At 35.1% G+C, this 27,273-nt stretch overlaps 1 protein-coding gene across 2 annotated transcripts; it reads right to left on the bottom strand.

Annotated features, from left to right (window-relative positions):
• Positions 1–600: 600 nt before the first annotated feature.
• LOC131075942 (trihelix transcription factor ASR3) lies at positions 601–20,450 on the bottom strand. 2 transcript variants are annotated; one of them, XM_058012919.2, is made up of 3 exons: positions 19,381–20,450; positions 1,158–1,493; positions 601–1,007 (listed from the first exon to the last, which is right to left on the bottom strand). In XM_058012919.2, exons 1-2 carry the CDS (start codon positions 20,222–20,224, stop codon positions 1,204–1,206), a joined length of 1,134 nt encoding a protein of 377 aa, XP_057868902.1. In that variant the 5' UTR covers positions 20,225–20,450; the 3' UTR covers positions 601–1,007; positions 1,158–1,203. The 2 variants fall into 2 exon arrangements, with proteins under 2 accessions (XP_057868902.1, XP_057868901.1); XM_058012918.2 differs by having other exon boundaries at positions 601–1,493.
• Positions 20,451–27,273: the final 6,823 nt, after the last annotated feature.

Consider the following 27,273-nt stretch of genomic DNA (forward strand, 5'->3'; position numbering starts at 1 on the left):
GTCAATATACATTAAGACAACTTCATGGTATAGGTTTCAAAACTGATTATGGTATATATAATTTTTGATAGGACTTCAAATATACTGCACCGTGTTGTTTAGTTACAAGTGCTTTGGCTTTCTTTGCGACTTGCTTTGTCCAATTCTTGATAATGTTCTCCTTTACATCAAAACTGATCGGTACCCTTCATGCAAATGACTAACCTATTTACTGATCTGAGGTTAATCAGAGATTAACTGAAAAACCAAATTTTAAAGATGAAAATTCTTACAATGAGGTAATCATTACAATTAACATCAATATAAATTTACCAAAAATCAAACCCCATAATTTAGTAACTAAATTTAATAAAATAACTTCTTGATATATACCAATGTCCTGACAAGGATTCGTGCAGAAGTAAGCACAAGCCACTTCCAAGGCAAAGATCAGACCATAAACATGTATTCAGAATCAAATATTATTGCAATTTGGACAAGGAATCAATTACCAGAAAAATCAGAATTCACGTTTTCTGAAACATGCCTACTATTTTACTTTTGAGTTATATTAAAACTAAATCAAGATCAATGAGCTCCCCAAATTACCCAGCACACATGAATGTTCAAGAATTTGTAAACACTCTTGTACATATGCATACACAAGTTTACAACCATTCTGCATATAATGGCATAAAAATGATGTTAAATATTCCATTGCTTGATATATTACATAACCCACAAAATCATTTGTGCTCTAAAAAAATATCATTTCGCTGCCTTAAAAGAGCTATTATATCCTAACTAAAATATCGAACTGATCCTAAATTTAATCTGTACAGACCCATATAATTATTTTTGTATTGTCCTGTGCAAATTACTCTTGAGCAGCATCTGCCAACCAGATCTATGCTCCCCTCGATTGTAAGAATTTAGAACTGTACAAATTTCAGGATAGGGGAGAAATAATTTCAATCCAATAAAAAGGATGAAAACATGCCCGAATCGAGATCAATCCAACATGGAAGCTGTACAATGCATTCTCAATCTAAGGGTCACTGGTATCCTTAATATTTATTATGTTGAATTACATTGAAAAAATGCTGTAAGGAATTTATTCCACTAACCCATTATATAAAATGTAAAGACCCTTGCTTCTACTCAAAATAAAGGCAAACCTGATGATGATATGTTTTGCATAGTCTGAACTACAATAGAAAATTACTATAACTTGTCAGCTATTCTTCCCAAAGCGTCAGCAAGCTTTCCCAAAACTCCTATCAAACTATCTGCATGGTCCTTTCTTTGATTTCTGTCCAGTTGACAATTCATATTCTGTGCTTCCACATGTGCAGTCAATACCCTGCTGTTTCTTTCTAAAACAGAAAGCAACTGATCCCTCAGGTCACTGTCGCTTTCACCTTCAGATGAAGATCGTTTCCTCTTTTGGCCAGATGCACAAGAGGCAGATCCTTTCTCAGCAATTGGAATTGGCACATTTTCAGTCTTGGCACCTGCATGGCAATTAACAGCCAGAAAATTAGTGAACAAGGCACAAAGCTTTCACTCAATGCACACATAGATCTTGCAACAAAAAAACACAGAATATGAGCATTTGCATTAGGTTCACATTTGGCTGCTTAAGAATCAGCTTACATCACTCACATTTTCCAACATCATGTGCTTCTAATGTCCTGGTTAAATTATTTATTATCCTATACAGTGTTTTATTTATGTAGTGTTTTCACTACATAAATAGAGCTTTTTATCGTAAAGTCATCATCACGACAACTATGTTTCATGAACAGCCATTTCTCTGAAGTTTTGTAGAAAATCAGACCCACAAACCACACAAGCACCTCTATACGCTTGTTAGTAGGGGAAGATAATAATAGAAGTTTTACTCTGTTTGATGGTTTGCTGTTGTATCGCTGTCTTTGGGGTTGTCTGTTCCATGTGGTTCCTTGTTGTTCATCCTAGTGTGTATCTACAAATATAAAACACACTCCTACTTAATACTCCAAAATTCCGAAACTCGTGGTTTGTCATTGCTTAAGTTTATGATTGTTGCTGTAATCTATAATTTGAACCTCGAGTTTTTCTTCTCCCATTTATTTATAGCAGATGAGGGAGTTATGCTTGGCCTCACCATATGTATTGAGAGATCATTTCTAATGAGAACCTTCAAGACATCATACACAGTGAGTTACATATTCATAAGGGGGTGGAGGTGAGATTACTTTGATCTTTATGCATTCAAGAAGAACCACTCTATGGCCATGTAAAAAACATATACATTTAGTTTTACTTTACTATTTATTTTCAACTTTTAAGTTTGCTAAAATCCTTGCCAAATTCTAGTTGTCCTTGCAAATTTATGAGGTAAGATTTTGGTGATTCAATACCTAATCTTCAAAAACTTGCCATCCACATTCTATTCCAACCTTGTAGAACTTTTGATTGTGAGTACAATTGACATGGTTTTAAGGCCATTCACAAAAAAAAGCACAAGTTGACTTGAAAACACTTGATTGACCTTGTTGCGTACTACAACCTTAAGTTGCATGAAAAAAAGGTTGAAGAGCAAGAGCCACATCATCTACTTGACATAAATGACATCAATCTATTTTCAGACAAGTTGTTGAAGATGTGGATGCATTGTTTATTGCTAATGGTATTGCTGATTTGGACAGGAATGCAGCAAAATGGGAGGCAAATGTGGTAGTATATGAGACAGAAAGCAAGGTTGGCAAAGGCATCCTGGGTGGATACATTGCATACACAACTTAATGATATGGCTAAGGTTCTCATTGAAACTCTTGTTGAGAATATTCTAGGTGTACAATCAAGTTTCATAACACCCATACAGTAATAACACATTTTCTAAGCTTTAGTCATATAAGAAATTTATGGTTTGCAATTTTTATTGATATTGAAACTTTAAGTTCATATGTATTCAAATTTGAACTTATTTTTTGGTCTAAGATAAGTATTGAACTCTATTTTTTATTTATGTATGAGAGAAATCAGTAATATGTGGTTTTGACGAATAACGTTAAATTTTATGTATTTTTAAATGTTTAATAAATTCATGTATTCAAAAATTTGCCATATTCAACAATTTGCCAAGTTATTAACAAGAATTTGCTAAGTCCAAAATCCTAAAATTTAAAAAAAATGTGGTCAACCAAGTTATTGCCAAGTCCGAGTTTTTCAACTATGATGGATACAACAACACAACATTTAGTAAATTATTTCCAGTTCCAAGTGTAGAGGACACAGTTTTGAGTGAGTTTAGTAATTTTATAACTTCAACTTATCACAACCTTAGCACTCTTCAACACAAATACAAAGATGCTCACAACTGGAGGTACCTCTATGGCCAAACTTCTGTTTACGTGCAACCTCTTATAACCAATGTTCTATCACACATGCAATTTTTATTTTTTAACTTTACCACTTTTCTTTGGCAGCTAGATATTATATTTTGTAATTACAAATGTTGTATTGACTTTATCTCCAATCGCAACAAGTTGGGAGTTCTTGTGCTAAATAGAATTGGATTACATATTCCTTTATCCACTTAGTTAGGTCCAACCACTTGCAAATAAAAAAGGCAAAGGAGATGGTCTATATATATGGATAGTACAGTCAAACCCAACCATAACGAACCCAAGGAAAAACAATTGCTATACCACCAAACCTGAACCCAAACTAGCAATTAGGATCACACAAGTTGCTTACAGTTCAAAGATTCAAACATCATAAAAATCACACATTGGTATACGATTCACCAAATAGATTCTCATACATGATATCATCCAAGGAATAAAAGATAAATCATATTAATAGTGACATGAACTAGTAAGCAGCAATAGTCGATGATGTCTAGGATTTGCAATTTTTCAAAGAAGTCTAAAGACGAAATGGTACAAAACAATCTACCAAAAATGTTTTAAACCGCCTGCAGAATGGAACACCTAGCAGGCTAAAAACCACATGACATAGGCCCAAATTCACATTATGAATACAGATAAGCACTAATAGAATCAAAGTTATCAATATTAAATAATATAACATGATACTTTAAATTTTTAAAATTTTCTTTCAAAAAAATGCTCACACTAATAATGTCTAAGGAATATAAGATTATGTCTAATTAATAGTTAGAGAATGTTTACGATGTTGATGTCTTCAATATATATGGTGTGGATTATGTCTACTGATGAAATGCAACAAACAATCTATCAAAATAAAAAAATTGTCTGATAGGAGAGCCTTGCCCTTTATCTATTAAATATTAGTTTCATAAATCATCTGATCGGAGGGCTTTGCCCTTCATCCATTAAAGATCAGCATCAAAAAACATCATTTTAGCAGGCAGAAACCACCTGAACAATGTGCCATGGCAGACAACAGCTATGTTTCTCAGCCATAAAGAAACGCGTTCTTCCAAAGGGTTATGGTGTAGTAGAAAAGAGGTACATTTATAAAGAATGGTGCCAGGTCCAAATACCAAAATGAAATTAGGGAGTCAAATTGTATCTGTCCCACAGGGATTGCCGTATTGGATATGAATGAAGCTGTAGAGGAGTTTATAGGAAGGAATACATTTGTAAGTGTCAGATCGAAGTTCATCCCCACTCTATATCACAACAGGGTTGCTAGAAATACTCATTACTAGCAGCTCCTATGCCCTTCAGAGTAATTTTCAGGTTAGCGTTTTGGTTCTGCAGTGAAATTATAGTTCTTAGTTTTTAGATTCTTGAGGTTTACAGTTTTACATAACATGGTAGAAATCTAGGATTATTTTATTTTATAACTGTCTTTTAAACTTTCCAAGAGAGAGTTACTTATAAATCCCCTTGCTGGTGGTATTTTTAATAGGTTCAAGCGTTCCCATTGATTGAGTTTGATGATTTGTGAACCTTAAAGGATTCTCTCTCTCTCCTACCTAACTTAAAATAATCAAATACTCCAAGCATGAGTTTGCTGTGAAATGGTTCAACCTCTAATCTGCAACCGGATTTGAGCACTTATACAAGTGTCAAGGAAAATAATGTAGAAGCCCGATAGATGTAGAAGCCCAAGGACCATGAACCATGAGAAGTATTAAGATCTTGCTGAATTTTTAAAAAATATTTTTGTTTGTTAAAATAAAAAATGTAAAAAGTGCCCAGAAAGATTGCTGTTTGTTTTTGGAATTTGCAATGTCTACAGTGCCTAAAACATTTGTTCTTTTTTTGCACTTGCAATGTCTTTGATAGCTTCAAATCCACAGCTTCATTTTTTGCACTTGCAATGTGCTACAACGTCTAAAAATTTTGCTCATGTTCTTGAATTTGCGATGGTCCAAAAATGGATTATATACAAGTTGACATAGTCAAGGATAGGCAGCCAAATAAATGGCAAACTTCTCCTTGAGGCAGCACCACACAACCCTGCTAAATTCAACACAACACAAAGGCTAGACAACACACCAGGTACACCCATTTGCAGACATAAATCTGATCTTATACACACCAATTACTCACCAGATTGCTCATGGAAAGCAGGTTACAAAAGCATATTACTTACATCAACATTTTGCTGATTTCATTCATCAGATTCAACCACAACATCATACATAAACTTGCTGATATTTATCACTCAAATAATAGAATCCTTACATCAGATTCATTCACTTACAAAATACACCCAAACAATAAACCCAATCCCACAAATCAGCATGCAACATCAATATCTAAATCTAGAGAAATTTTGATAGAGCTTCACTCTACAAAATCAACAATCCAACCCTGCAAAACAACCTATATAGAAAATCAACAACCTCTGCAAGACAACCACAATAAGTACTCCCAATCTGCAAAAAATCAAAGAGGAAGTTAACCTCATTCAATCCCAAATAGGTGAATTTATCTTTCTCCAAGTGTAGCACCAAAATCTAGAAGATTCATGGATGGGGTCAAAGTATAACTCCTTCCAAGAACTCCCTCCTAATGTAGTGCCATTCTTCAAGAGGACCAAACAAGAATCAAAGAATCAAAGTGTAACTCCTCCAAAGTAACTCCTTCAACCTGGCTACAGCAGTTAAAGCATGCATGCAAGATTCTCCCCAACTCCCATACACATCGGCACTCCAGTCAATGGCAATAGCATGCAAATGGAGGTTACACATGCCAATGGAATAGGCATCCCCATGAAACTATGACTCTTCAACATTCATGTAGTGTCATGAACAAGTGTCCATATGTCAAACAGGGCCCTCAGAAGATTCCAGCCAAAGGAGAACATCCAAAGGAGAGAAAAATCATTTGAATTAAATACTTGAAGTGTAGAGATTGTCCTCTAAGATGCTCTTGCATCCACCCTAGTGAAGAGATTGTGTGCAATAGAGGGCTAGGTGATAGAAACACCCATTTTGTTTGCAACAAACATCATTGTGTCCCATTAACGGACATAGGCACTTCAGAAGAAACTGCTTCTCTTCATCTCTTCCAACTTCTAGCTGGGCCGTGTGTCATCCTCCACCAAACTCTGTCTCTCCTCTCTCTCCAAACCACCAGTAACTTTCACATTAAAATTCCAATTAAGAATCTAAGATTGATGCTCCTTTTGATTCTTGCTCTCAAGGAAATCTGTTTTCTAAAGAGTTGGCAGACAAAGTTGGATTAGAAGTGTATATCTTTATTCATTGGGTTGGGTGAAGCAAGAAGTTGACATAGGTTACTAAATAATATAAGTAAAAGTTTGCTATTAACAAGCATTTAATTTGAGAAAACTATTACAGATGTTGTGCTTCTTGATGTTTGTGGTGTAGTCTCTAGCAGCCCATAGATGTATTTGAGAGACCATATTTTCATGAAGAGCCAAATGATACCAATTGATGAAGGAACATAGACTACATCATCAAATCCTAGGAAGGTATATAAAAACGCTCCTTGATTAGTGCTACTCAAGCTAAGAAGTTGATTCATGCCACTACTCGAGCTAAGAAGTTGATTCATGCTAGTGGGAAAACTATTTTGCTTCTTTTGAGAGATGAGCAAGATAATGAAACTGTTCAATGCAATACTTCTCATAATATCTACGAACAAAGAACATTGAAGAATAGAAGAACCTTTGCAACAGTTCATGAGATTTTCCAAGAGCCTAAAGTAGTACCTCCAAAGCGATCCATTAAACATGAGATTCACTTGCCACCAACTAGTTTTCTCCCCAAGATTGGGCATTTATCGAGAATCGCTAATTTACTAAGGTGCAATTCATCTTGGGACTTCTCCATGAAGTATTCTTGTTTTTATAGGAGGATGTGTATTTACTATTTAGAATACCTAAGAGAGCTGACATAGTTGTGTAAGTGTTTGAACTTTGAACATATATCTGAATGCGTAAGCACTTCATGAAAACTTCAATCAGGAAGTGAAGCTCTGTAATCAATGAGGAGCCTGTAGCTTGACAGCAACATCCTCAGTCTTTTAAAGTTTTCACCAACATCGAGTTTCTCCAGGTCAAAGGCCATGTTCTAATCCATTTTCATTTTTGTTTGTGTTTTCTAGTTGTTGATAGAATCTTCTTCATGAATAGTTGCACTTAATAATGTAATGTCCCCTTGGGGAATATTCCTAGTTTCTTGACCTGCAAACTATAGTGATCACTAACATTTGACATTAGAAATATTAGTTATCAAGAAATTATGATAATATTCAGAACATAGCATTATTTATATTCAATAGACCATAGCATAAACAATATTTAGTTCAAAACATTGTAATACAACCCTCAAAGCCAATCACATAGTGAATTTCCTAGAAATAGTTGCAAATAGCAATATTAAGGTGGGTCATCCTCACTATTGCCGAGAGCATGTAAAGGGGGGCATCCTTACAACTCCCAGTCCACCTTGGAAGAGGCCATCCTCCTTGATCAAGCTTAAGAGCATGGAAGGTGGACCATCCTTCCAACTCTTGGTCAACTTGATAAGAGTATGAGAGGGGGGCCATCCTTCATATTTGCAAGACACTTCCATAAATTCTCAATTGATTGCTAAAGGAATTTGCTAAAATATTTCTGATAAAATTCCTCTTGATGAAATCAATTGATTTGTTCAAATGGCACTTAATTTCTGAAATATATTTATTGCTGCTCTCAATCTATATTTTGAACTAATTTATTTCTGCTGTATACACTTGTGCCTTTTTATAATCTAAATTACCTCAATTCTCGCTTGATGCCTGCTCAAATGAAATGTCTCCCCTTTTATATATTTGATAGGAAGGGAATCACAACTCTTTATAATGATATCCCTTGCAAGAAATACAACCTCTCAGATTAAATCACTGCTTTGAACCTCCTAACTAAATTTAATTATATGCTTATGGAAATCACTGCCCATGATCTTTTTGATTAATAATAATGGATCCTTAGTAGAATTGCTGATAATCAAATTCATTTTTAATCCTGCTCGGCTCCCTTCATTCAATCACTGACCTTTTTTATTTTATTTATTCCTGGTCGGCCCTTCACATTGATTTCGATGCCTAAATCCACTTATTAAAGCTGTGATCTGTCTTACAGGGCAAGGGCATAACAAATAACAACAAAATGGAGACAATAGGATTGTTCTATACATATTGTATATTATCATAAACAACTATATAAATCATATTGTGACTACAATACCAAAGATTGTATGAATAAGACAAGTAATGGACCAATGGGATATCCACGCTATTTATGAATCATACTTTAGTTACAAGAGCCCTTGCAAGTTATGATCATGTTCTAAGAGTGGACAAGGTGGATGACATTTTAGAGAAAGAATATGAAGGGGGTGGTAAATAATGCATTTTGGTTGAATGTGGGATACATCACCACTATTATATCCCCTATTTTCACCATCATCAAATATGAGATTTTGCCAATTTTAACCATGGGAAGATCTATGAGTGCATAGATTGCATGCTTGGCCAAATGAAGATGGTTGTTCATCAAAGAGAACCCACCCTGTAGTTCTACCACAAGTATATCCAGCCCATCATCTAGTAGAGGTGAGAGAAGTAGAACACCCATCTACACATGGCGTATTCAGTAAATCCAAAATAATCTATAATGAGTTCTAGTAGAGTTGTTTCCATTGACGACAACAAGGTGAAGAAAGGATTCATGGAGGCCCTCAAGAAAGCATGAAGTGTGGAGGGAACTTTGTTGTTCAGAGCCAACTGAATATATAACATGTACTTCATGACTCTGAAATTTCAGAAATGATAAAATAGCCACACTTTGGCCAAGATAGGCCAATCAATCAGTGGTAACTATATAGGCCTCTGCAATAGGCACGTGCACTTGCCATTCATATCCTCTCACAAGTTTCTTGTTTCATTGTTGTTGGGAGAAATTAATCCACGTATAGGTTTCACATTCCAGGAAAGTGAGGAAGTTTCTTGTTCCATGCATGCCTTGCATCTCATTGACTGCAAAACAGTTGGGTACAAAGAGAACTTAGAAGCATTGTAAGATGTAGAGCCCTAGAAGCTGGGACAAGCTGATCAGGAACAAGATGTGCAACCAAACTTGGTTGGAGTCCAATGACTCAAGCTAGTTGAGTCTAATAGTTCCAATGATGAGGAGCACTTAGAAAGATTTCCACTGGACAACAACTACTTCATAAGCTTGTTTCTCAATCCAATTTTGCATATCTCGTTTTGGCATTTTGATGTTTGTCTCCTATGAATCTCAACTCTGATTCCTGACTCATGAATTTCAAGTTTTTTTAAAATTTTAATTGACGAAATAAAAATCATATTGGATCAATGAAATATAATTGCGAATTCAACACATTGTATTTACTTTTTAAATTTTCCGGTTCTATTAGTTTGTTATTTTTTTTTTTATTTACTCGTATTTTAAAAATTCAAATATTAATTTTTATATTATTGTAATAGCCATCGCCAAAATCTGGAAAAAAAAAATCTCATCCCCAAATCTCAAAGAACCACTATAAAATAGTCACAAAGAACAAAGAAGAACAAAGAAATTGTTGACAAAAAGTGAAATTGGGTGGGATGGTTGTCACCCAAGAATTGATTCAAGCTATGGAAAATTCCATGCTAATCAAACTAGGTAAGTGTGATGACTATTACGAAGTGTATTGGTCCTCCCTAAAAAGAATGATGCCGGCCTTAGATTTCAGTCAAAAATGTGTCTATTGGACAGAAAGTTGCTTCTCTATTACAGATCCGAATTGTTCTCAACTTCATGAGGCATTTGACAAGGTGATCGTCTACTACCTTACCTCTTCATCTTCTTGGTGAATACTCTTAAAAGTTTTTTGTCTCACTCTAAATAAACAATTTGCATAGCAGAGGCAACTGAAGGAACATATTCCACTTCTAATTGATGGATGTCACGATGCTTAATATTAGGACACACTTGAATACTTATTTTAAAGCCTTGAATTAGATGACCAGTGATAAAAAGCATTGTACTATGAAGATGCATCCCCCCCAATCCCTGTATTTCTGTAGGTGGGAACTTAGAGGGGACATCCCCCCTCCATCCTGCCACCACCACTCAAGACTGAGGGAATTTCCACGATGGTGCCCTCAATCCCTAAGCTTTCATAAAAAACTTACAAATAAGCATCTAACTTCTAAATCTCATTTCAAATCACTCCTAATTTTTAAAATAGTAAGGACTTGGTGTTGAAAAAATAAGTGATAGAATTGTGAAAATGACATTCACCATTAGGGTTTGTGTGGTTTTGAAGGCCTTAATTTGTGCATGGTGGTGAGGACCTACCCCTCAACCCTTTAGTGTCTTTGCCCCAGACCCCTGCAAAAGGGCATTGCCCCTTGACCCCATTGGGGGGCCTGCCCCTGAACCCCCAGAGGGGCACTGCCCTTTGACCCTACCGGGGGATTTGCTCCCAAACCTTCACCCACCATTGCTAATGTAATCATTGCTGTGTTTTTAATGTTTAGCAGTTTAAACTTTAAACTTAGTATGCAAAGTTTCATTTGAAATACTAATTATTATACTTATTCCTTACACATCTTTTTATAACTATTTTTTCAGGTACTATATGTATTTGTACCACCAGCCTGCCGCCTCACCACCCCCATGCCATCCCCAAACTTAGGCCCTTGAAAAAGTTCCAATTGGTCTTATGGTCTTTAAACTAAAGGATATTCCCCAAGTAGCTTATTAACAATGGATATTAATCCTTAGTCTACAAGAGCATGTGACTGAAATGAATTAGCAAGAATTAAGCAAGGAGAAAGCACAATGACAACAAACAAACACCACATTAAGACTGCTTTGCCATAGAGAAGCCCCTTCTGGGCAAAATGCCAGCAAATGTGAGGATACACTCAATGAGTGCTTCAAAATGGCATTACCATGGAAGAACAGCCCTTAGGTTTTGTGGATAGAGCCTTCAAATCACAGAGTGAACTCCCAATGACCTCCAATAGTTCCTAAAACCACTGCCACTGCCAACGCTGCTGCTATAATGACAGCCTCAAATAACAGAGGATTCCCTCCAAAAACTCCACTCATAGCTCTCTAAGACCATAGAACCACACTAAGAACTTCTTCCAAAATGTGTTCCAATGGGTGTATAAGTAACATTACAAACATCTAGAAGCTGAAAAGACCAAGAAAATGCACTTGGAAGAGGAAAATATGAGAAACTGGAACGTCATTGGATGCCACAAATAAGCATAATGAATTTGCCAATTCCAACACAGGCAAATTCAGTCACAGCAATCAAGGAAAATTAAATTCACCAAGGCAATCATGTTTTCACCACTCACTAAAACTGGAAATTTCACCAAATGAGGAAAAAACACTTTGTTTTGAATATCTTCTCACACACTGAGCTTGCACATAGATACCCCATTCCACCATAAACATTCTCCAGAACTAAAGAAGTTGTCCTAGTTCCAAAAACATACAATAAGTACAAAAACCAGATCCTTTTCAGATCATGTTTTTTCTTAAAATACTTGGGAATTCCAATCTTTTCTGCTTCTTTAAAAAAAATAAGCCTAGAAAACATTTATTGGAAATACTACAGACCCGCATACAACACTAAAGTCAAGGATGGCTGCGCCTTGCTGGGCACACCAATCTTCACAAATCAATTGTGCTGGATGTGGTTATTTACCTCTTCAAGGCTTTGGTTGCTCCTAAGTTTGTTCTCAAGGAGACCTATTTCTAAAGGTTTTTTATAGGTAGATGGTCTAGGAAAATTAAGTGGCATTTGATGAGATGAGACAAATATCCCTCCTAAAGATGCAAGATAGGTTGAGCATCCAACAATTTCTTGATAATAAGGCATTGGAAGTCAAACTTTATCGGAGGTAGTGTACCAGTCTCATATCATTCCCTACAACTTTGTAACAACTCTCTTCAACTATGAACCTCTCTGATGCAGACCACTCTCAAATCTCTGGATACCATCTTAAAAGGATTGGGTCCCATGTTTGGGAAAGAATTCAGAGAGGTACTGAACTTGTCAAACAAGAACTGCTCAGGGAGATTAATGATGGCTTCAAGATAGAATTTTGGGATGATGCATAGAAACAACATGCACTTATTATTCAGACACATCCTTGGAATACTAATATTATGAGCTTAGTACCTAATGGGACACTTTCTTCATTCATTTATGGTATGAGATCTTTGATTTTATAATCCTATAGGCTCAAGGGTCTCTAACCAATTCTGGTTGGAAAGAGAACTTTCAGATTTTAAGGACTAACTTGGGAGAATCTAAAAATGCATAAATGTTTGGCTGTTGAAGAGGAAATGAACTGGATTGTGGAAAAACAAGAGGAGGTTGGTATTCATTCAAGAGTGAGCACGACTCGTTGTTGCTCCAAGAACAAAAGAAGGCTCCAGGTTAAGGAAGCAAATTTGGCACCCAAGGGGATTGCCTTAGGTCAACAATCTTCCCTGGTTTTTGTCTTAAATGTATTCTTACTAATACCAAATACAATCTCTATCGGTATCATTAAAAAAGTGTTGATCACCTTCTTCCTTCATGCCCCCCTTCTCTACACAATTGGCAATTGTTCTAGACCTTTGAACCAGCAACATAGCTATTGTAGATAAAGCATGTTTGGAAGGAGTGGCGCAGCTCTTGATTCTCCTGCGGGTATCTTCAGACTGCTTAATGTATAGGCCCAAGCAACTTTAACTTGGCAGGAAACATCATCTACCAAGAGGCTTCTTTGGAAGTCTCCCACATGTGGGGAATGACACTGAAATGTCTTAGTGGGACCATCTTGGCTTGAACCTAATCTCTTGCTGCAACTTCTACTGTAGGGCATAGGATCCTTTTGAAGTTGCACCTTTCTCTATGGCCAAGTTCACCTAATGATGGGGTGGCTACGACGAAAAATAAAGCTATGTCATGGATTTCTCCTCCCCCCAACTGGGTCAAAGTGAACACAGATGGAGCCTCTAAAGACAACCTGGACTAATCTAGGGATAGAGGTTGCGTCAAAATCATCAAGGTTGAGTGTTTTTTTCAATTTTAATATAGCTATAGTCATGAGTTTGTCATTCAGGTCTGTCTATGGGTTAAACATAAATATTTAGGCAAGACTATGGTTGAGAAAAATTCCCAAACCTTGGCCTCAATTTTGAACGATAATCAACTCCTGAAAAATTGGCAACTAGAGGTGTAGGATGTGGTTACGGAGATTCAAAGTATTCTTGGCATCTTTAATGAATGACAAACTTTGTATGCCTCCAAGGAAGAAAACACAACCTTGTCAAGAGTTTCTTGTGTCTTAACTACAATAGTGAACCTTCACTCAGACACCAATAATTAGGATACTTGCAAGTTTACAGAAGTGAAACCCCTCCAAGATCTCTCTCTCTCTCTATACATATATATATATATATATAGAGAGAGAGAGAGAGAGAGAGAGAGAGAGATTTCACTTCTCTCTGAACCTGTCGATATTGCAACTGTTTCACCTTAAGGCACAGGATTTATCATTTATGTACTCTCATGGAAAGGGATGCAAACAGCAAAAATCAACATGGCAATTAAATAGATGCTTTCTCCCAAGGCATTGCAAAGTGGCAGGTCCTAAGAACTTGGTATCTGAAAGTGGCAAAAAAAATAAATTAATTTTATTTGTTTAATTTCTTTTTTGCTCACTTGTGTTTCCAACTCTACAACTTTCAGCTTTTTTTACCATTTCTAGCAATTTGGTTGTGGATGGTATTGATGTGTCTCTAAGGTGGCCTATTACTCTGCATGGGTGGGACTGTGTTGGGTGGTGGACAGTTGTTCTTACTGTTGACTGCCACTTCAAGGCTCATCTTTTCTTGTCACCGAGTTTTTCTGTAAAATTTCTGCTTTTATCCTTTTTATTCCCTGTTTTTTTGTTGCTAAGAGGAATTCTTCTGCCAGGCATGGCTAACCCTCTGCCAAACCTGTCAAAACCCCAAGACATAGTGCAAAGAAGCCTAATACTCATTGGCTTGCTGCTCATCTTCCTAGTCCATCCCCTCAAGGAAGTGAATGTCTGAAAAAATGGAAAACTAAACCAATTGTCTATTTCTGAGACCTTGTCACTCCGATTATAAATAATCTTTCCCTCACAAACCTGACCAAACTTGCTCTCATTATTCCATTTACAACATTGCAGTTGCTGCTAGTGAAATTCACAAAGGTCTCATCTATAGCCCAGGAGATTTTTAGGACATCTTATCTGTCAAGAAGGCTATAGATAAAAAATGAGACCAACAAGCAGAAATTTAGCATTTATTAAGCTTCAGAAAGGGCTTTTTCCAGGGTTTAAGGGGCAAAAATATCCCTTGCTTGTCCAAGAGCCCTGTTTAAATCCAATCTCAGGTTCACGAGGGTGAATTGAAGAAGCAGGTTGATGACTAGAAAGTAGAAACAGCCGATTGGAACTCTCATTGTCTGATGAAAATTGGAATGCTGAATTCCAACATAAACCTGATAAGGATTTATATTGCTTACAGGACTTTGAGAAGGAAGTAGATTTATTTAGAGTGAAGATGGACTTGAGATTTTGACCCCCCAGCTGTTTCAAAGTCTTATAACATTCTCAGCATGGGCAGTCAGTCCAACAAGAGAATTATTTAACTTCAGACAAGCCCTCTTTCTGAACCCATTGATGGATGAGCTGGTTTGTAAGGAAGCTCATTGGACTATGAAAGACATTGGCTGTCATCCAATGTACATGACACCACAAGGTAATGGAGGAATACCCCCAATGTTCATAATCGCCATGCTTATATCTGACTAGTTCGTTGTGCTGCTCAATTTTATTGATTATATCTGTTCAGCTGTTTTTCATGTTTTGTGGAAGGTTAATGAACTTATTTCTGATGATGCCAATATGGTGATGGTAAATCTTTATAATTGTAATGGCTGTATGCTACACTCTTTTTCAGTAGGACTGCTGACACCAGGATGGATAGTGTCCTCTTGTAGCTACATAGTTAATCCTTGTGTTTGGATGGACTCCTTTTGGGATAAAATTCCAAGGATCTATTAAGGGGCCCCCAGTGAGGTAAAAAATAAAAACATATGAAAATAAATACTAATTAGCATGCATAAAAATACACATAGGGGTGTAACAGGCAAAAAGAAAGAATCAAAATTGTAAAAATAGCCCAATAAACCTTGCACCAAACACCAAATACAGACTTAAAAATTCTTCTAACAGTGCCTAATATCATTATAAAAACAGGCAAGTTAAGGTCTCATGTACTAGGTTATAACTACGGGTGTCTGTGTGATTGTGCCTAATGTCATTGTATAGCATGGTTGTTAAGATTTCACATGATACATTAAGATTACAAATATCTTGTGGATAAGCTAATATCATTATACATAACAAGAATGTTATGATTCCATGTACTAAGCCACGAACACAGATTCCTGTGTAATTATAGGATGCTTATATAATTATTCTTAATATCATTTATTTTTTTGCAGATACATTTACTCCTTATCCCACCCTTTGTGCAAGTGATTAGATATGTTGATACAAATTCTCCTAGTCTTGGAGAGATTTATGTGACATTTGGAAGCATGTTTGCCTAGATGAAACAACTCATATCAAGGACTCTGATTTGGGATTATATGAGGAGTATATCAAGCCCATTGTAAGGCAACAATAGAACATTATGAACTCTGCACTTCATATGGAAGCCTATGCTCTAAATCCCAAATGGTATGCACTAAGAGCTAGGAAAATGTCTCCTTCTGAAGATGAAGATGTGAAAGAAGGGTTCATGAAGACCCTTCAAAAGATGAACAGCACTGACATGGCAACTTCACTTCAACTGCGATGGATTTATTTTGTCAATCTTCAGGTTTCAGCATTCAACAAACAAAAGGCCAAGACAGATAGGCTGTATTAGCTCAAACGAACCCTACTGAATAGTGGAAATGGCATGGCAAGGATGCAGTAAAGTATAGGATGCTTGCCAATTGTCTCCTATCACAGGTTACCAATGCATCTGCTACAGAGAGGAATTGGTCTACATACAACATCATTCAGTTGATCAAGAGGAATAACCTTACCACTGAACAAATGGTGAATTTGGTGGCCAAGCATGCATAGGATTGACAAACTCCTAAGTATTGCTACATTTCAACGATGCACTGGGATGTTGATCCTAAAAATGCCACAAAAATTGATGAGGCACAAGAGGGTTTATTTGGGGTGCCACCAGATGAGGTAGTCCCTCATATTGAAAGTGACTCGGATTTCAAACTCCAATTTTGGTGCAAACAAAGATGAGGCATAGCAGCAGTAGATCTAGTTGCCATATAGTACATTGTTTTTTAAGATTTCTAAACTTTGTCATTTTGTTGTATATAAAAATTGACAATGAAATCAATGTAAGCTTGTTAATTTCTATCATGACTCTCATGTGAATTATTGATTTGCCTCTAATTTTATGGGATATGGTTATATAATGAATATGGTGAATGCCTTTAATATAAATAATTGAAATTTCCTATATTTTAATAAATTGTCATCACCATCCTAGAAACAAAATGAAACATAGCTAAATATGCATATGTAATTGTACCTAGTCACATGACATAGCAAATATTAATATTTTAGGTGATAGGTTCTAGGCAAAAAAAATTTACTTAATTGCATCTAATAATATAATATAAAGCAAGTATGTTATGTATTTCACATACCAGGTTATGGCTACAAATATCTTATAGTTGTGGCCAATATCATTATACATATGTAACATGTTGAGATACCATTGTAGGTTAAGATCTCACCTAGATTAAGTAACAAAACAAACACGATACATGCTAAATTGAGTTAAATATATTTATAGTGAGCATATCAATATCTCACCTGTTAGGTTATCTTATAACTTCAAAAAATCTGTTCAATTGTACCAATTATCATTTATAACAAGCATGTTAATAACTTCAATTTGAGGTCAGTTTATATATATACACACACTAATTTGCATTATATAGTGAGCATGTTAAATTCCCCTCTGTCAAATTATGCCTAATATGATCGTATAGCAAAGTAATATTATGACTACATATCCATGTGTACTTATGCCTAATATCATTAGAAGACATTAATATTATGATATTAAAATGCATAGTATTATTACAAAATGGACAAGTTACTAGAAAACAAGATAATTTGTGAATGAAAACTTGTCAAGCCTAGAAGGAAGGGGAGTAGGTGGAGGTGGTAATACATATTCATGAAATTGTGACTGATATCATTATATAATAAACATTGTAAAAGAAAACAAGAAGAAAATTGAATTGAAACTTACCATGCCTAGAAGAGGGAGGCGGCAGCAGATACTTATACAATTCTGCCTAATATCATTATATAGTTAACATGTTAGAAGAAAACAAGAGACAATCGAAATTGAAACTTAATATTGAATGGGAGGGGTACGGAGCAGTGCATATTCATGCAATTGTGCCTAATATCGTTATAATATAGGCATGTTAAAAGAGAACAAGAGATAACATGAAATGAAACTTACCATGCCAAGGAGGGGGATATGGCAGTATATATTCATGCAGTTGTGCCTAATATCATTATATAGTAGACATGTTTAAAGAAAATAAGACAATTTGAATAGAAACTTACCCTGCCTAGAAATGGGAGGTGCCAATAAATTATCATGTAATTGTGTCTGATATCATTATATAATGGACATGTTAGAAGAAAACAAGAGGCAATCCAAATTGGAACAACATTGCCTCCGAGGGGGATGTGGCAATACATATTCATGCATTTGTGCCTAATACCATTATTTAATGGACATGTTAAAAGAAAACAAGAGACGATCTGACTAGAACTTACCATGTTCTGGGAAGGAGATATGGCACTACATTATCATCCAATTGTGCCTAACATTATTATATAATGGATATGTTAGAATAAAATTAAAAGAAAATCTGAGTTCCAATTTAACATTGCTTAAGATGGGGTGTGACAAAACATACTCATGCAGTTGTGCCTAATATCATTATATAATGGACATATTAAATAAAAACAAGAAATGAGGATTTTTTTGTTCTAAATGAATTCTGAAAGAAATTTTGGTCTATCCGACTTGAACGGGACAGTGTTGTTCTAAAAGTTTGAAGGAAAACAAGATATGAGGATACTTTTTGTTCTAGAAGAATTCCAAGATAAAAAAAATTGGTCTATCTGACTTGAAAGAGACAATGTTGTTCTAAAAGCTTCTAGGAAAACAAGATGTGAGCATTTTTTTGTCCTTGAAGAATTCCAAGATAAAAAATTTGGTCTATCTGACTTGAAGGAGGCAGTATTGTTCTAAAAGTTTGTAGGAAAACAAGATATGATGATATTTTTTGTTATAGAATAATTCCAAGATTTTTTTTTTCGGTCTATCTGACTTAAAGGAGACAATGTTGTTCTAAAAGTTTGTGGGAAAACAAGATATTAAGATTTTTTTTGTCCTTGAAGAATTCCAAGATAAAAAAATTTGGTCCATCTGACTTGAAGGAGACAGTATTGTTCTAAAACTTTGTAGGAGAACAAGATATGATGATATTTTTTGTTCTAGAAGAATTCCAAGATGATCTTTTTCGGTCTATCTGACTTGAAGGAGACATTAGTTCTAAAAGTTTGTAGGAAGGGGTAAAAACAAAAAAGATTGATTTTTTCAACCATAAAAAGGGAGGGAGAGAGAGAGAGAGAGAGAGAGAGAGAGAGAGAGAGAGAGAGAGAGAGAGAGTAGAAACTTACCATAGAGGGGCAAGGGGCAAGGGGCAATACATTATCATGCAAAAGTTCTCAATATCATTACATAAAGGACATGTTGTTGTTTAAAGAAAACAAGAAAATCTGAATTGAAACTTACCATGCCTAGGAGGCGGAGGAGGAGGCGGCGTGGCAGCGGTGGTGGTGGGGCTCTCAAGCACAACCTCCTTCACAGGACTCCTTCCCAATTCCACATGCACATCTACCTCCTCAGCTGAGTGCTCGAAATCAGAACTAAACAATCCTCCTTCCTCCCCTCCACAAGGCCGGCCGCTATCAAAAATAGCCTCAACCTCAATCTCAGCCTCAGCCTCTGCCTCTGCCTCAGCCTCAACCTCAGCTTCAGCCTCCCCTCTCACCTCAGCCTCAACCACCTTAATTTCCCGTCTACTACCATCCCCTCCCCCTCCCCCAACATAAGTCTCCAAAATATCATAAACCTCCCTGTCAAAAAACCCCGGCAGCTTATTCTCCCGTCTAATATCATTCCTCATAGCCCAAAACGACAGAATTTCATCCTCACTCTTACCCTGACAATTATTCTCCCACTCCTTAATCTTCTTATAATCCCCGGACAAATTCCCCCACCGCTTCCTGCACTGCACTGGCTCCCTGTTTACCCCATGCTGCTTGCAATAATTGGAAATCGCAGACCATTTTGACTCTGTATTCACCTGCCCATCTACAACCACTCTGGGCTTCTTCCCTCGGCTCTCAATCTCCTTTTTACCCTCGATCAGCACCAGAATTTCCTGCCTGGTCCACCTCGGCAACCTGGGAGCCTTGTCCTGGCTGTCACTGCCGTCAATTGACAGACTGTTGCTCACAATCGTTGCTGTCGTCGTCGTCTCCTCCTGCTTCAGGCGGACGGGAATTTGTGCGTCATTTGTAAGTAACGGGACGCCGTTTGGCTCGACGGCCATTGGGATTTGGAAATCCGTCATGTGACAGAAAGTGAAAAGCTTTTTGACGGGAAAACTTCACAGGCCCTGTCCTGTCCTTGGGGTTTGAGGGAGGACTCTTCTTTGTTTGGTTTGGCCTTTAAGCAAAACTGAAATCAATGTAAAGGAAGGACCAAAACAAAAATTAAAACAGGGCAGAATGAAGGGCAAATGTAAAGAAAGAAAGCAAAAAAAAAGAGTTTGTTGGGTGTAATGACATTTATGCAAAGGGATACCAAAAAAAACACACACCTACCTAAAGAAGGATTACCTATTTTTGTCAACTTCCCTATTTTTTTAATCTTCTTCCTCCTTGGTGACAAATTTTCATGCTTTCATGCTTTATGCCCTAGAATATTCAAATTCAATTGACCTCACAGCACACCCATGCCCTAGAATATTGAATTGACCTCAGAAGAGCAATTGGTGTGGTGTGGTGTGGTGTGGTGTGTTAGGATTCATCTCCCCTAACCCTATTCTCTAATCCTCCTCTCCCCTCTTGTCCTATGTTATTTTTATTGTATTTTTTATTCATTTTAATGCTTTTCCTTGGAATTTCATGCATTTTTTGTGCCATATGTTATTGTGAGTTGGACTTCCTTTTTGGGTCCATCCTTCCCTGCCCCCTATCACATGTCTCATCCCATCTATTTTTCTATTTATGCTTTTTTTAAACTGTAGTTAGGTATCTTTTTGGGTCCATTTTCCTCCTTCCAATTACATTGTGTTTAGGTGTCTTTTCTAATTCCTACTTGCTTGTCATGGAGGGGAGACTTAAAGTTGGTTAGGTGTCCTTTGGAGATTTTTGACATTGAATATATGTATATGGGTTTTTGTTTTTTATATATTGGGTCGAGAAAAAAATAGTCATAAATTTTTATTTAAAATGCTTATAAAAAATAAATTATACTAGTTAATTAAACTAATCTTAATTTATAATAGTTATGGTAAAGTATATTGGATAATTAGACAAAAGTCTAATTTAAAATAGTTATAACAAAGAATATTGGATAATTAAAAATATTGGATTATAGATAATGATAAGACAATTACAAACAAAAAAACAGTCAACAATTTAATTTCATATTTATAAACTAAAATTAAGCCTTGTTTACATATGTTTTTTATTTATTTTACTATGTATCTATTTTATATATGTATGTAGTCTTAAAATTATAATAACTATTAAATATAAAAATAAAAATATATAACCATTTATATCATATAAATAATTATAATTTCAAATACACTATATTAAAAATATAATTTTTATTCTTTAATTTTTTTAATTTTAATCATAAACCTTCTCAACATATAAAAATAGAAAACAATCACTATACATACCATCAAATTTAATTGTATTTGTCTAAATCCATCTTCCCTACCCAATATTGTACCATACCCATTTACTTTTATTGTCATCCTCATAAACATAGTGGCATAAGGTACTTAATAAAGGGGTGGATGCATCTACCCATGTCATTGAATGTGTTTGTGTGGAAGATGAGTTAAAGATTAGTTGCTTTAGGGCCCATCTTTATTAATTACTAATTATATAAAATAAAATAAAAAAAGTGTATATCTTTGTTTATATCTTTGTTAATGGAATAGTAAATATTTGTAATAAGTATATAAATGATTTATTTGATATAAGAGAATTATAAATGTGTATTTAATCAAATTTAAAATTAGTAATAAATGATAATAATAATTATATATTTCAAAGTCAAAAGTGAAAAATATTAGGATAGATGATTAATGTTTTTTAATTTTTTATTTGAGATAAACAAATCAAGATGATTATAATTTGGAAGTTTCATAGTTTAAAATTAACTTGGGTCAACTTCATTTCATATATTTGAACTCTATACACAAAAATGAACTTTGATTTATAAATTCAATCATGTAACCAACTAACCTTATACAATGTACATGATTCTATCTTTGTGGGTTCATCATATATAGGCTCTTCTAAAATAAATTATAAGGGAAAAGGAAAGGGCAAGGTCCTCAATGCAATTGCAACTGCAAATCCATCTTCTAGGATTTAGTTATTTGATGTTAGCACCTTGCATTGCATGAATTCATCATATTCTTATCTTTGAAGCCTTGTTTTATGCTCACATGCTTATGGGTGATAATTTTTCTATGAATGGGTGATAATTTTTCTATGATTATGTGTGGGAGAGAGCTTATCGATATGGGTGAAGGACCATTTCATGATGTCCTTTTATGTACCCTCCTTGTTAAATAATCACATATGCTTGCATGAGATTATTCATAGTGGGATAGATAAGAGAGTTGAGTTTGCATCCAATTATATGATGGTTTAGGAACTGCAAAGTGACAATATTGTTGTATTTGGAAGTGTGGACCATCAATTCAAGCTATATGCATTCTTGCATGTCTTCAATAGATATTCATACTAAAGTGAGTAATTTTTGGGATGGTTAGAACTTGGATTGGTCTAAGATTATCACAGCTTGCCAAGATTACTTCATCTAATCGTGTTTATATTGAGATTTGATTTTCTCCTAATGATCCAATTCAATAGGACCATCTTATATATTTTCTAAATCCACCTTATCGAGATATCTTAATATCAAACATCTCCTATTTTTTTGTTGATTCACATCTCATAGATCTCGAGGACATATTGAGGCCATTAGTCTCCTCTTCAAGAAAATTCCTCTTATACCTTTTTTCTTTGACAAAGTTCATTGCTTCACTGGGGTTTTAAGTGATTCTTTATAGTAGGAGTCCTTGTCTCTATAGGATCCACCTGATTGCAAGGCCTACTTAACAAAAAATTCATATCTATTTATGGGATTTGGTATTTTGACAATACCATTGGGAAAATTACCTTTCTTATAGATGATAGTGTTTTTTATGACTACATCTTCATCTCTTTTGGCACATGTTTTCTTATCCACATTACATGATTTTGAATTGTTCCCTTCAACAATTCATCCCAATACTCTTAATCAAAGTGGAACATCTCAATATTAATATATGGATAGATAAGTAGTCTCTATAGTTTGTTATCATGTGCTTTCTTCTTATTCCTTGTGGAATAAGAAGATTTTGCACTTGCACCCACAAGTATATTTTTTATAAGTGAATTAATTTTGTTTGGTAATAATTAATCTTTTCGAACATTTAGTTTTAGTTCAAGAGGATAAACATCGAGAGATCTATGGTCCTTCTATTTCTTTTTTCTATTTATTATGAAGGGACTTCTCTCTCTTTTATTTGGGGGATTACTCTTTGTTAGGGAAATTGTACCTCCATAGGTACCAAATATGGCTTTATATGTTAGGATCCATCTTTCACCCACATAAATTGTGCTCGAGGGGGCCTTATATTATTATTGCATTTAGGTGTTATGTATTTTCCCTACATGTTTGTTTAGATTGGTTAGGTTAATATAGTTGGCCATGGAGTGAGTTGTCAACATCTATTTGTTAGGTGTATCTCCCTATTTTTTAGAGATTTAAGTTATATATGCTTTGGTAATTATTGCCCATTCACCTCCTTTATATATACTTATATACTTTCCATGTTTTTTCATGCCATTATGAGTTTTCTTTTATGAATCATTAATTTCACTATTGTTGTCTCTTGAGCATTTTTCATGCTATCTAGTATTCTTAGAAACTCTCTTTTCCACTATTTTGATCTTTAGATCATCCATCAAATTGACTTTATGTGTTTATTCTTTCACTAGGTCTTAGTAGTCCTTGATTTTTGTAGAATCTAACATGACCTAAAATAAATGATTGGTGGTACTAAAAAAAAAATTTAGGAGCTTGTGAAGTAAGGATCTTCCCCTTATGACAAACCCTTAGATCATGAAAAAAAAATTCATAAAAATGAGAAGTATGACATTCATGGGATGCATTAGGCAATATCCTAAATGAGAGCAACCTAAAAATTGGAACTTGGAACAACTATACAAAAAGGGTGATGCAACTCGACCTACTATGAAACTCAAGTTTATATGCAATTAGAAAAAAGTGATGCAAGAAAAATATATAAAGATAGCAAGAAGGCGTGAACAATGTTTAAAGCAATTTTGTGTGATTCAATTAAATGAGGATCCATACATTATCTTTTAGATGAGGATGGGTGGTGAATGAATACTTGATAGATGATAGAATGGGGTAGGTATAGTGCCATTTAATACTTGTATTAGACATGCAATTCAAAAAAAAAAGCCTAGGAGTCATCACATAATGGCTAGTTGGAAAAGGGTTAGCTTCAACCTATTTTAAATTTTAAATTAAAAACTTTGAGGAATCACAAATGTAAACAAACAAAGTGAAATCTATGAGAAAATATTTGAACCTAAGAGAGGAACAAGTAATTGGAGAGCTAATAAATATCTAACAATTGATTTAGTTATGTTTCTAATAATCAAATGGGAATTTGGATAAGGGAGTGTCAAACTAATCAAAATCATGGGTCAGAATAAAGTATTAAAGAAACCCATATAAAGTGGCACAAAATGAATGGTAAAATTGTAAGGTGTGCACTTTTTACTATTGCACTTTCCCCTAGTTTGGTGTGCACGAGAACTATCAAAATCCTATGGAGGCAACATAATTCTTTCTATTCTATAGCTTTCTATAAATTACTTCAAATTGACTCTTCGATTATGGATAGATGAGGAATGGGTGGTATATATGGGAAAATTAACATGATTAGAGGGAATAAGACAAATAATTAAGAGAAGAGGATCAATAGCTAAGAGTGCATGGTTCCATCAAGACTTAAGAAGACCATTGATTAGAGGAAAAATTGGAAGAAACTATCATAACTAGAAGATTCACATGCCAAAAAATAAAATAACAAGGTCACTCCTTTTAGAATGTAGGTTGTCTTTCTTATGTGGGCAAGTCACCTGGGCAACCTTAAAACTTAATGTTGGTTGCTCAAGTGACCTTAAAATTGAAGGTGTGGGATCTCAATTTTGAAGAGTGAGAAGGAAAAGAAAGCTAAGTATTTGTTTAACAAGGGCGCTAAACACATGGGAGAAGGTTATAAAGGAGCTAGGATCTCTTCCTACAATACAGATAAAACTAGAAGGAGAAATTAGCACCCCATGCAGGTTGTGTGTTGGATCACCAAATCATTGTTGGATTTATTATATCAACCAATATAATTTTTGGTGCTTACATAAACATGAGTTATATTATAACCATGAACATTCATAGGTGCATCATGAATTGATAAGTCAACAGCCATGAGAGAAGAAGAAAAAGCATGACCATGTGAACACCATTAAGCTTTGATATAAAAAAAATGCCAAAAGAAACACATACAGAGAAATTTGTAGACATGGCTGGAGAATAATCATGAGATAAAGAAATAATAGTCCCATTGTGTATGACATCACACAAAGAAAAGTTTGTAGATGTAGCATGAAAATTTAGACCTAGGTTGTTATCATAATTTGTTACATAAAGTGGATAATCATCATGAAACACAATATAAATGAAGAAAGGCCCTCTAAAGTGGATTATATGAATTATAAGGGAAGATCTAACAATGAAGCATAATAAATAGGTGGGAGGGTAGAGATAAAAGAGATATGCAATAATGAAACTCTAAAACCTAATCAAAATAGAACAAAGAAGCACAAAAAAGTGTGGGCCCAAATCCTACTCAAATATGAAATATAAATCATAGCAAGTAGGAAAATCATATGTAAAAATATAAAATATAAATAAGGTAAAAACTTTAGGATAAGTTCCATTTTGAATGTCAAATTCACCAATTTATGTAAGGGAATATATCACATCATTACTTTAATAATCTATGGTAAACAAATGGGGGCCCAAAAAATTGGTAATTATTTCCTTGTTGCAGATGTGTTGGTAGAGTGAGGAAAGCCAAAGAGTTGCAAAGTGGTCATGGAAGCGAACTTCGCACTTAAAACCAAAAAGCAATTGTGCCCATTTTTGGGAGAGGTCACAGAGAGAGGACTCTGCGGGATGTTCCTTTTCCAGGACGAGCATTTGATTAAGTGCGCCTGTTTAATTTTAGGGAAGGCCTTTGACAATCTCATACATCGTTATTGCACAAATATGGATGGGTATTCGATGATTATGGCATGGGGGTTGGAGCTTGGTGAGTCAATCGAGGTGATAAAGAAGGTAATGAAGTCACTTGTGCATGACGACTACCTGTTAGGCATGGACTCCATAATAGAATGGGCAATTCCAAGTGTAGGGCTCAAAGTCAATGAGGGAATGGAATTTGTGCCACATGAACGCTTCAAGAAACCTTTAGCCTTCATCCACTGGCCAGAGGATTGTGGGAGAGCTCACCGCAGGGAAGAAGCCAAACACAGATGGGAAGGATAGAAAATGGTAGTGCAAATTAAGGAATTGGATGACGTAATTCAAGAAGCCAAGAGGGAAGCTAGAATCATGGAAGGTCGAGTGCTACGTCCATGTAAGAAGAAGAGGTTGCAAGAGATTTTAGACAATTCAGGGGAAAGGAGCTCGCAGGGTGGATGAACCCTCATCTTCCCTCGTTCTTTTTGCAATTCTCTTTAACTATTAATGGTTGGTCTGTAATTTTTGGAATAATTCTGAACTTGTTGGTTGGTCTATGGGATTTAATCTCTCGGTAAACAGATACTATGAAATCTTTTGCATCTGCATGTGGATGATGGGTAGTTTTGGGGGTTGTTAGTGGTTGAAATTTTTTAGTTTTGAGATGTTTCGAGATGTTTTTGGGATTGATAGCTAGAAAATCTATGTATCTACTTTCTACTATTTCTGAATAAAAACTATTATTATCGAGCAAAAAAAAAAAAATGGTAAACAAATGAAATGAGTAGTAGTAAATAATTCACCTTAAAAAAGCATACTAAGGCTAGAAATGTGTGTCTACTAAAATAAAAATATATATAAATAAATGGTAATATTAAATGTGTACCTTGGAATTAGAGATGGAAAATATTGTGATAGATGGCATATACCTTATTTCCAATTTCATATTTGAAACAAGGAAATTGAGATGAATTACTATCCAAAAGTCTT

The sequence above is a fragment of the Cryptomeria japonica genome, chromosome 9 (genome assembly GCF_030272615.1).
Source record: "Cryptomeria japonica chromosome 9, Sugi_1.0, whole genome shotgun sequence".
Lineage (NCBI taxonomy): Eukaryota > Viridiplantae > Streptophyta > Pinopsida > Cupressales > Cupressaceae > Cryptomeria > Cryptomeria japonica.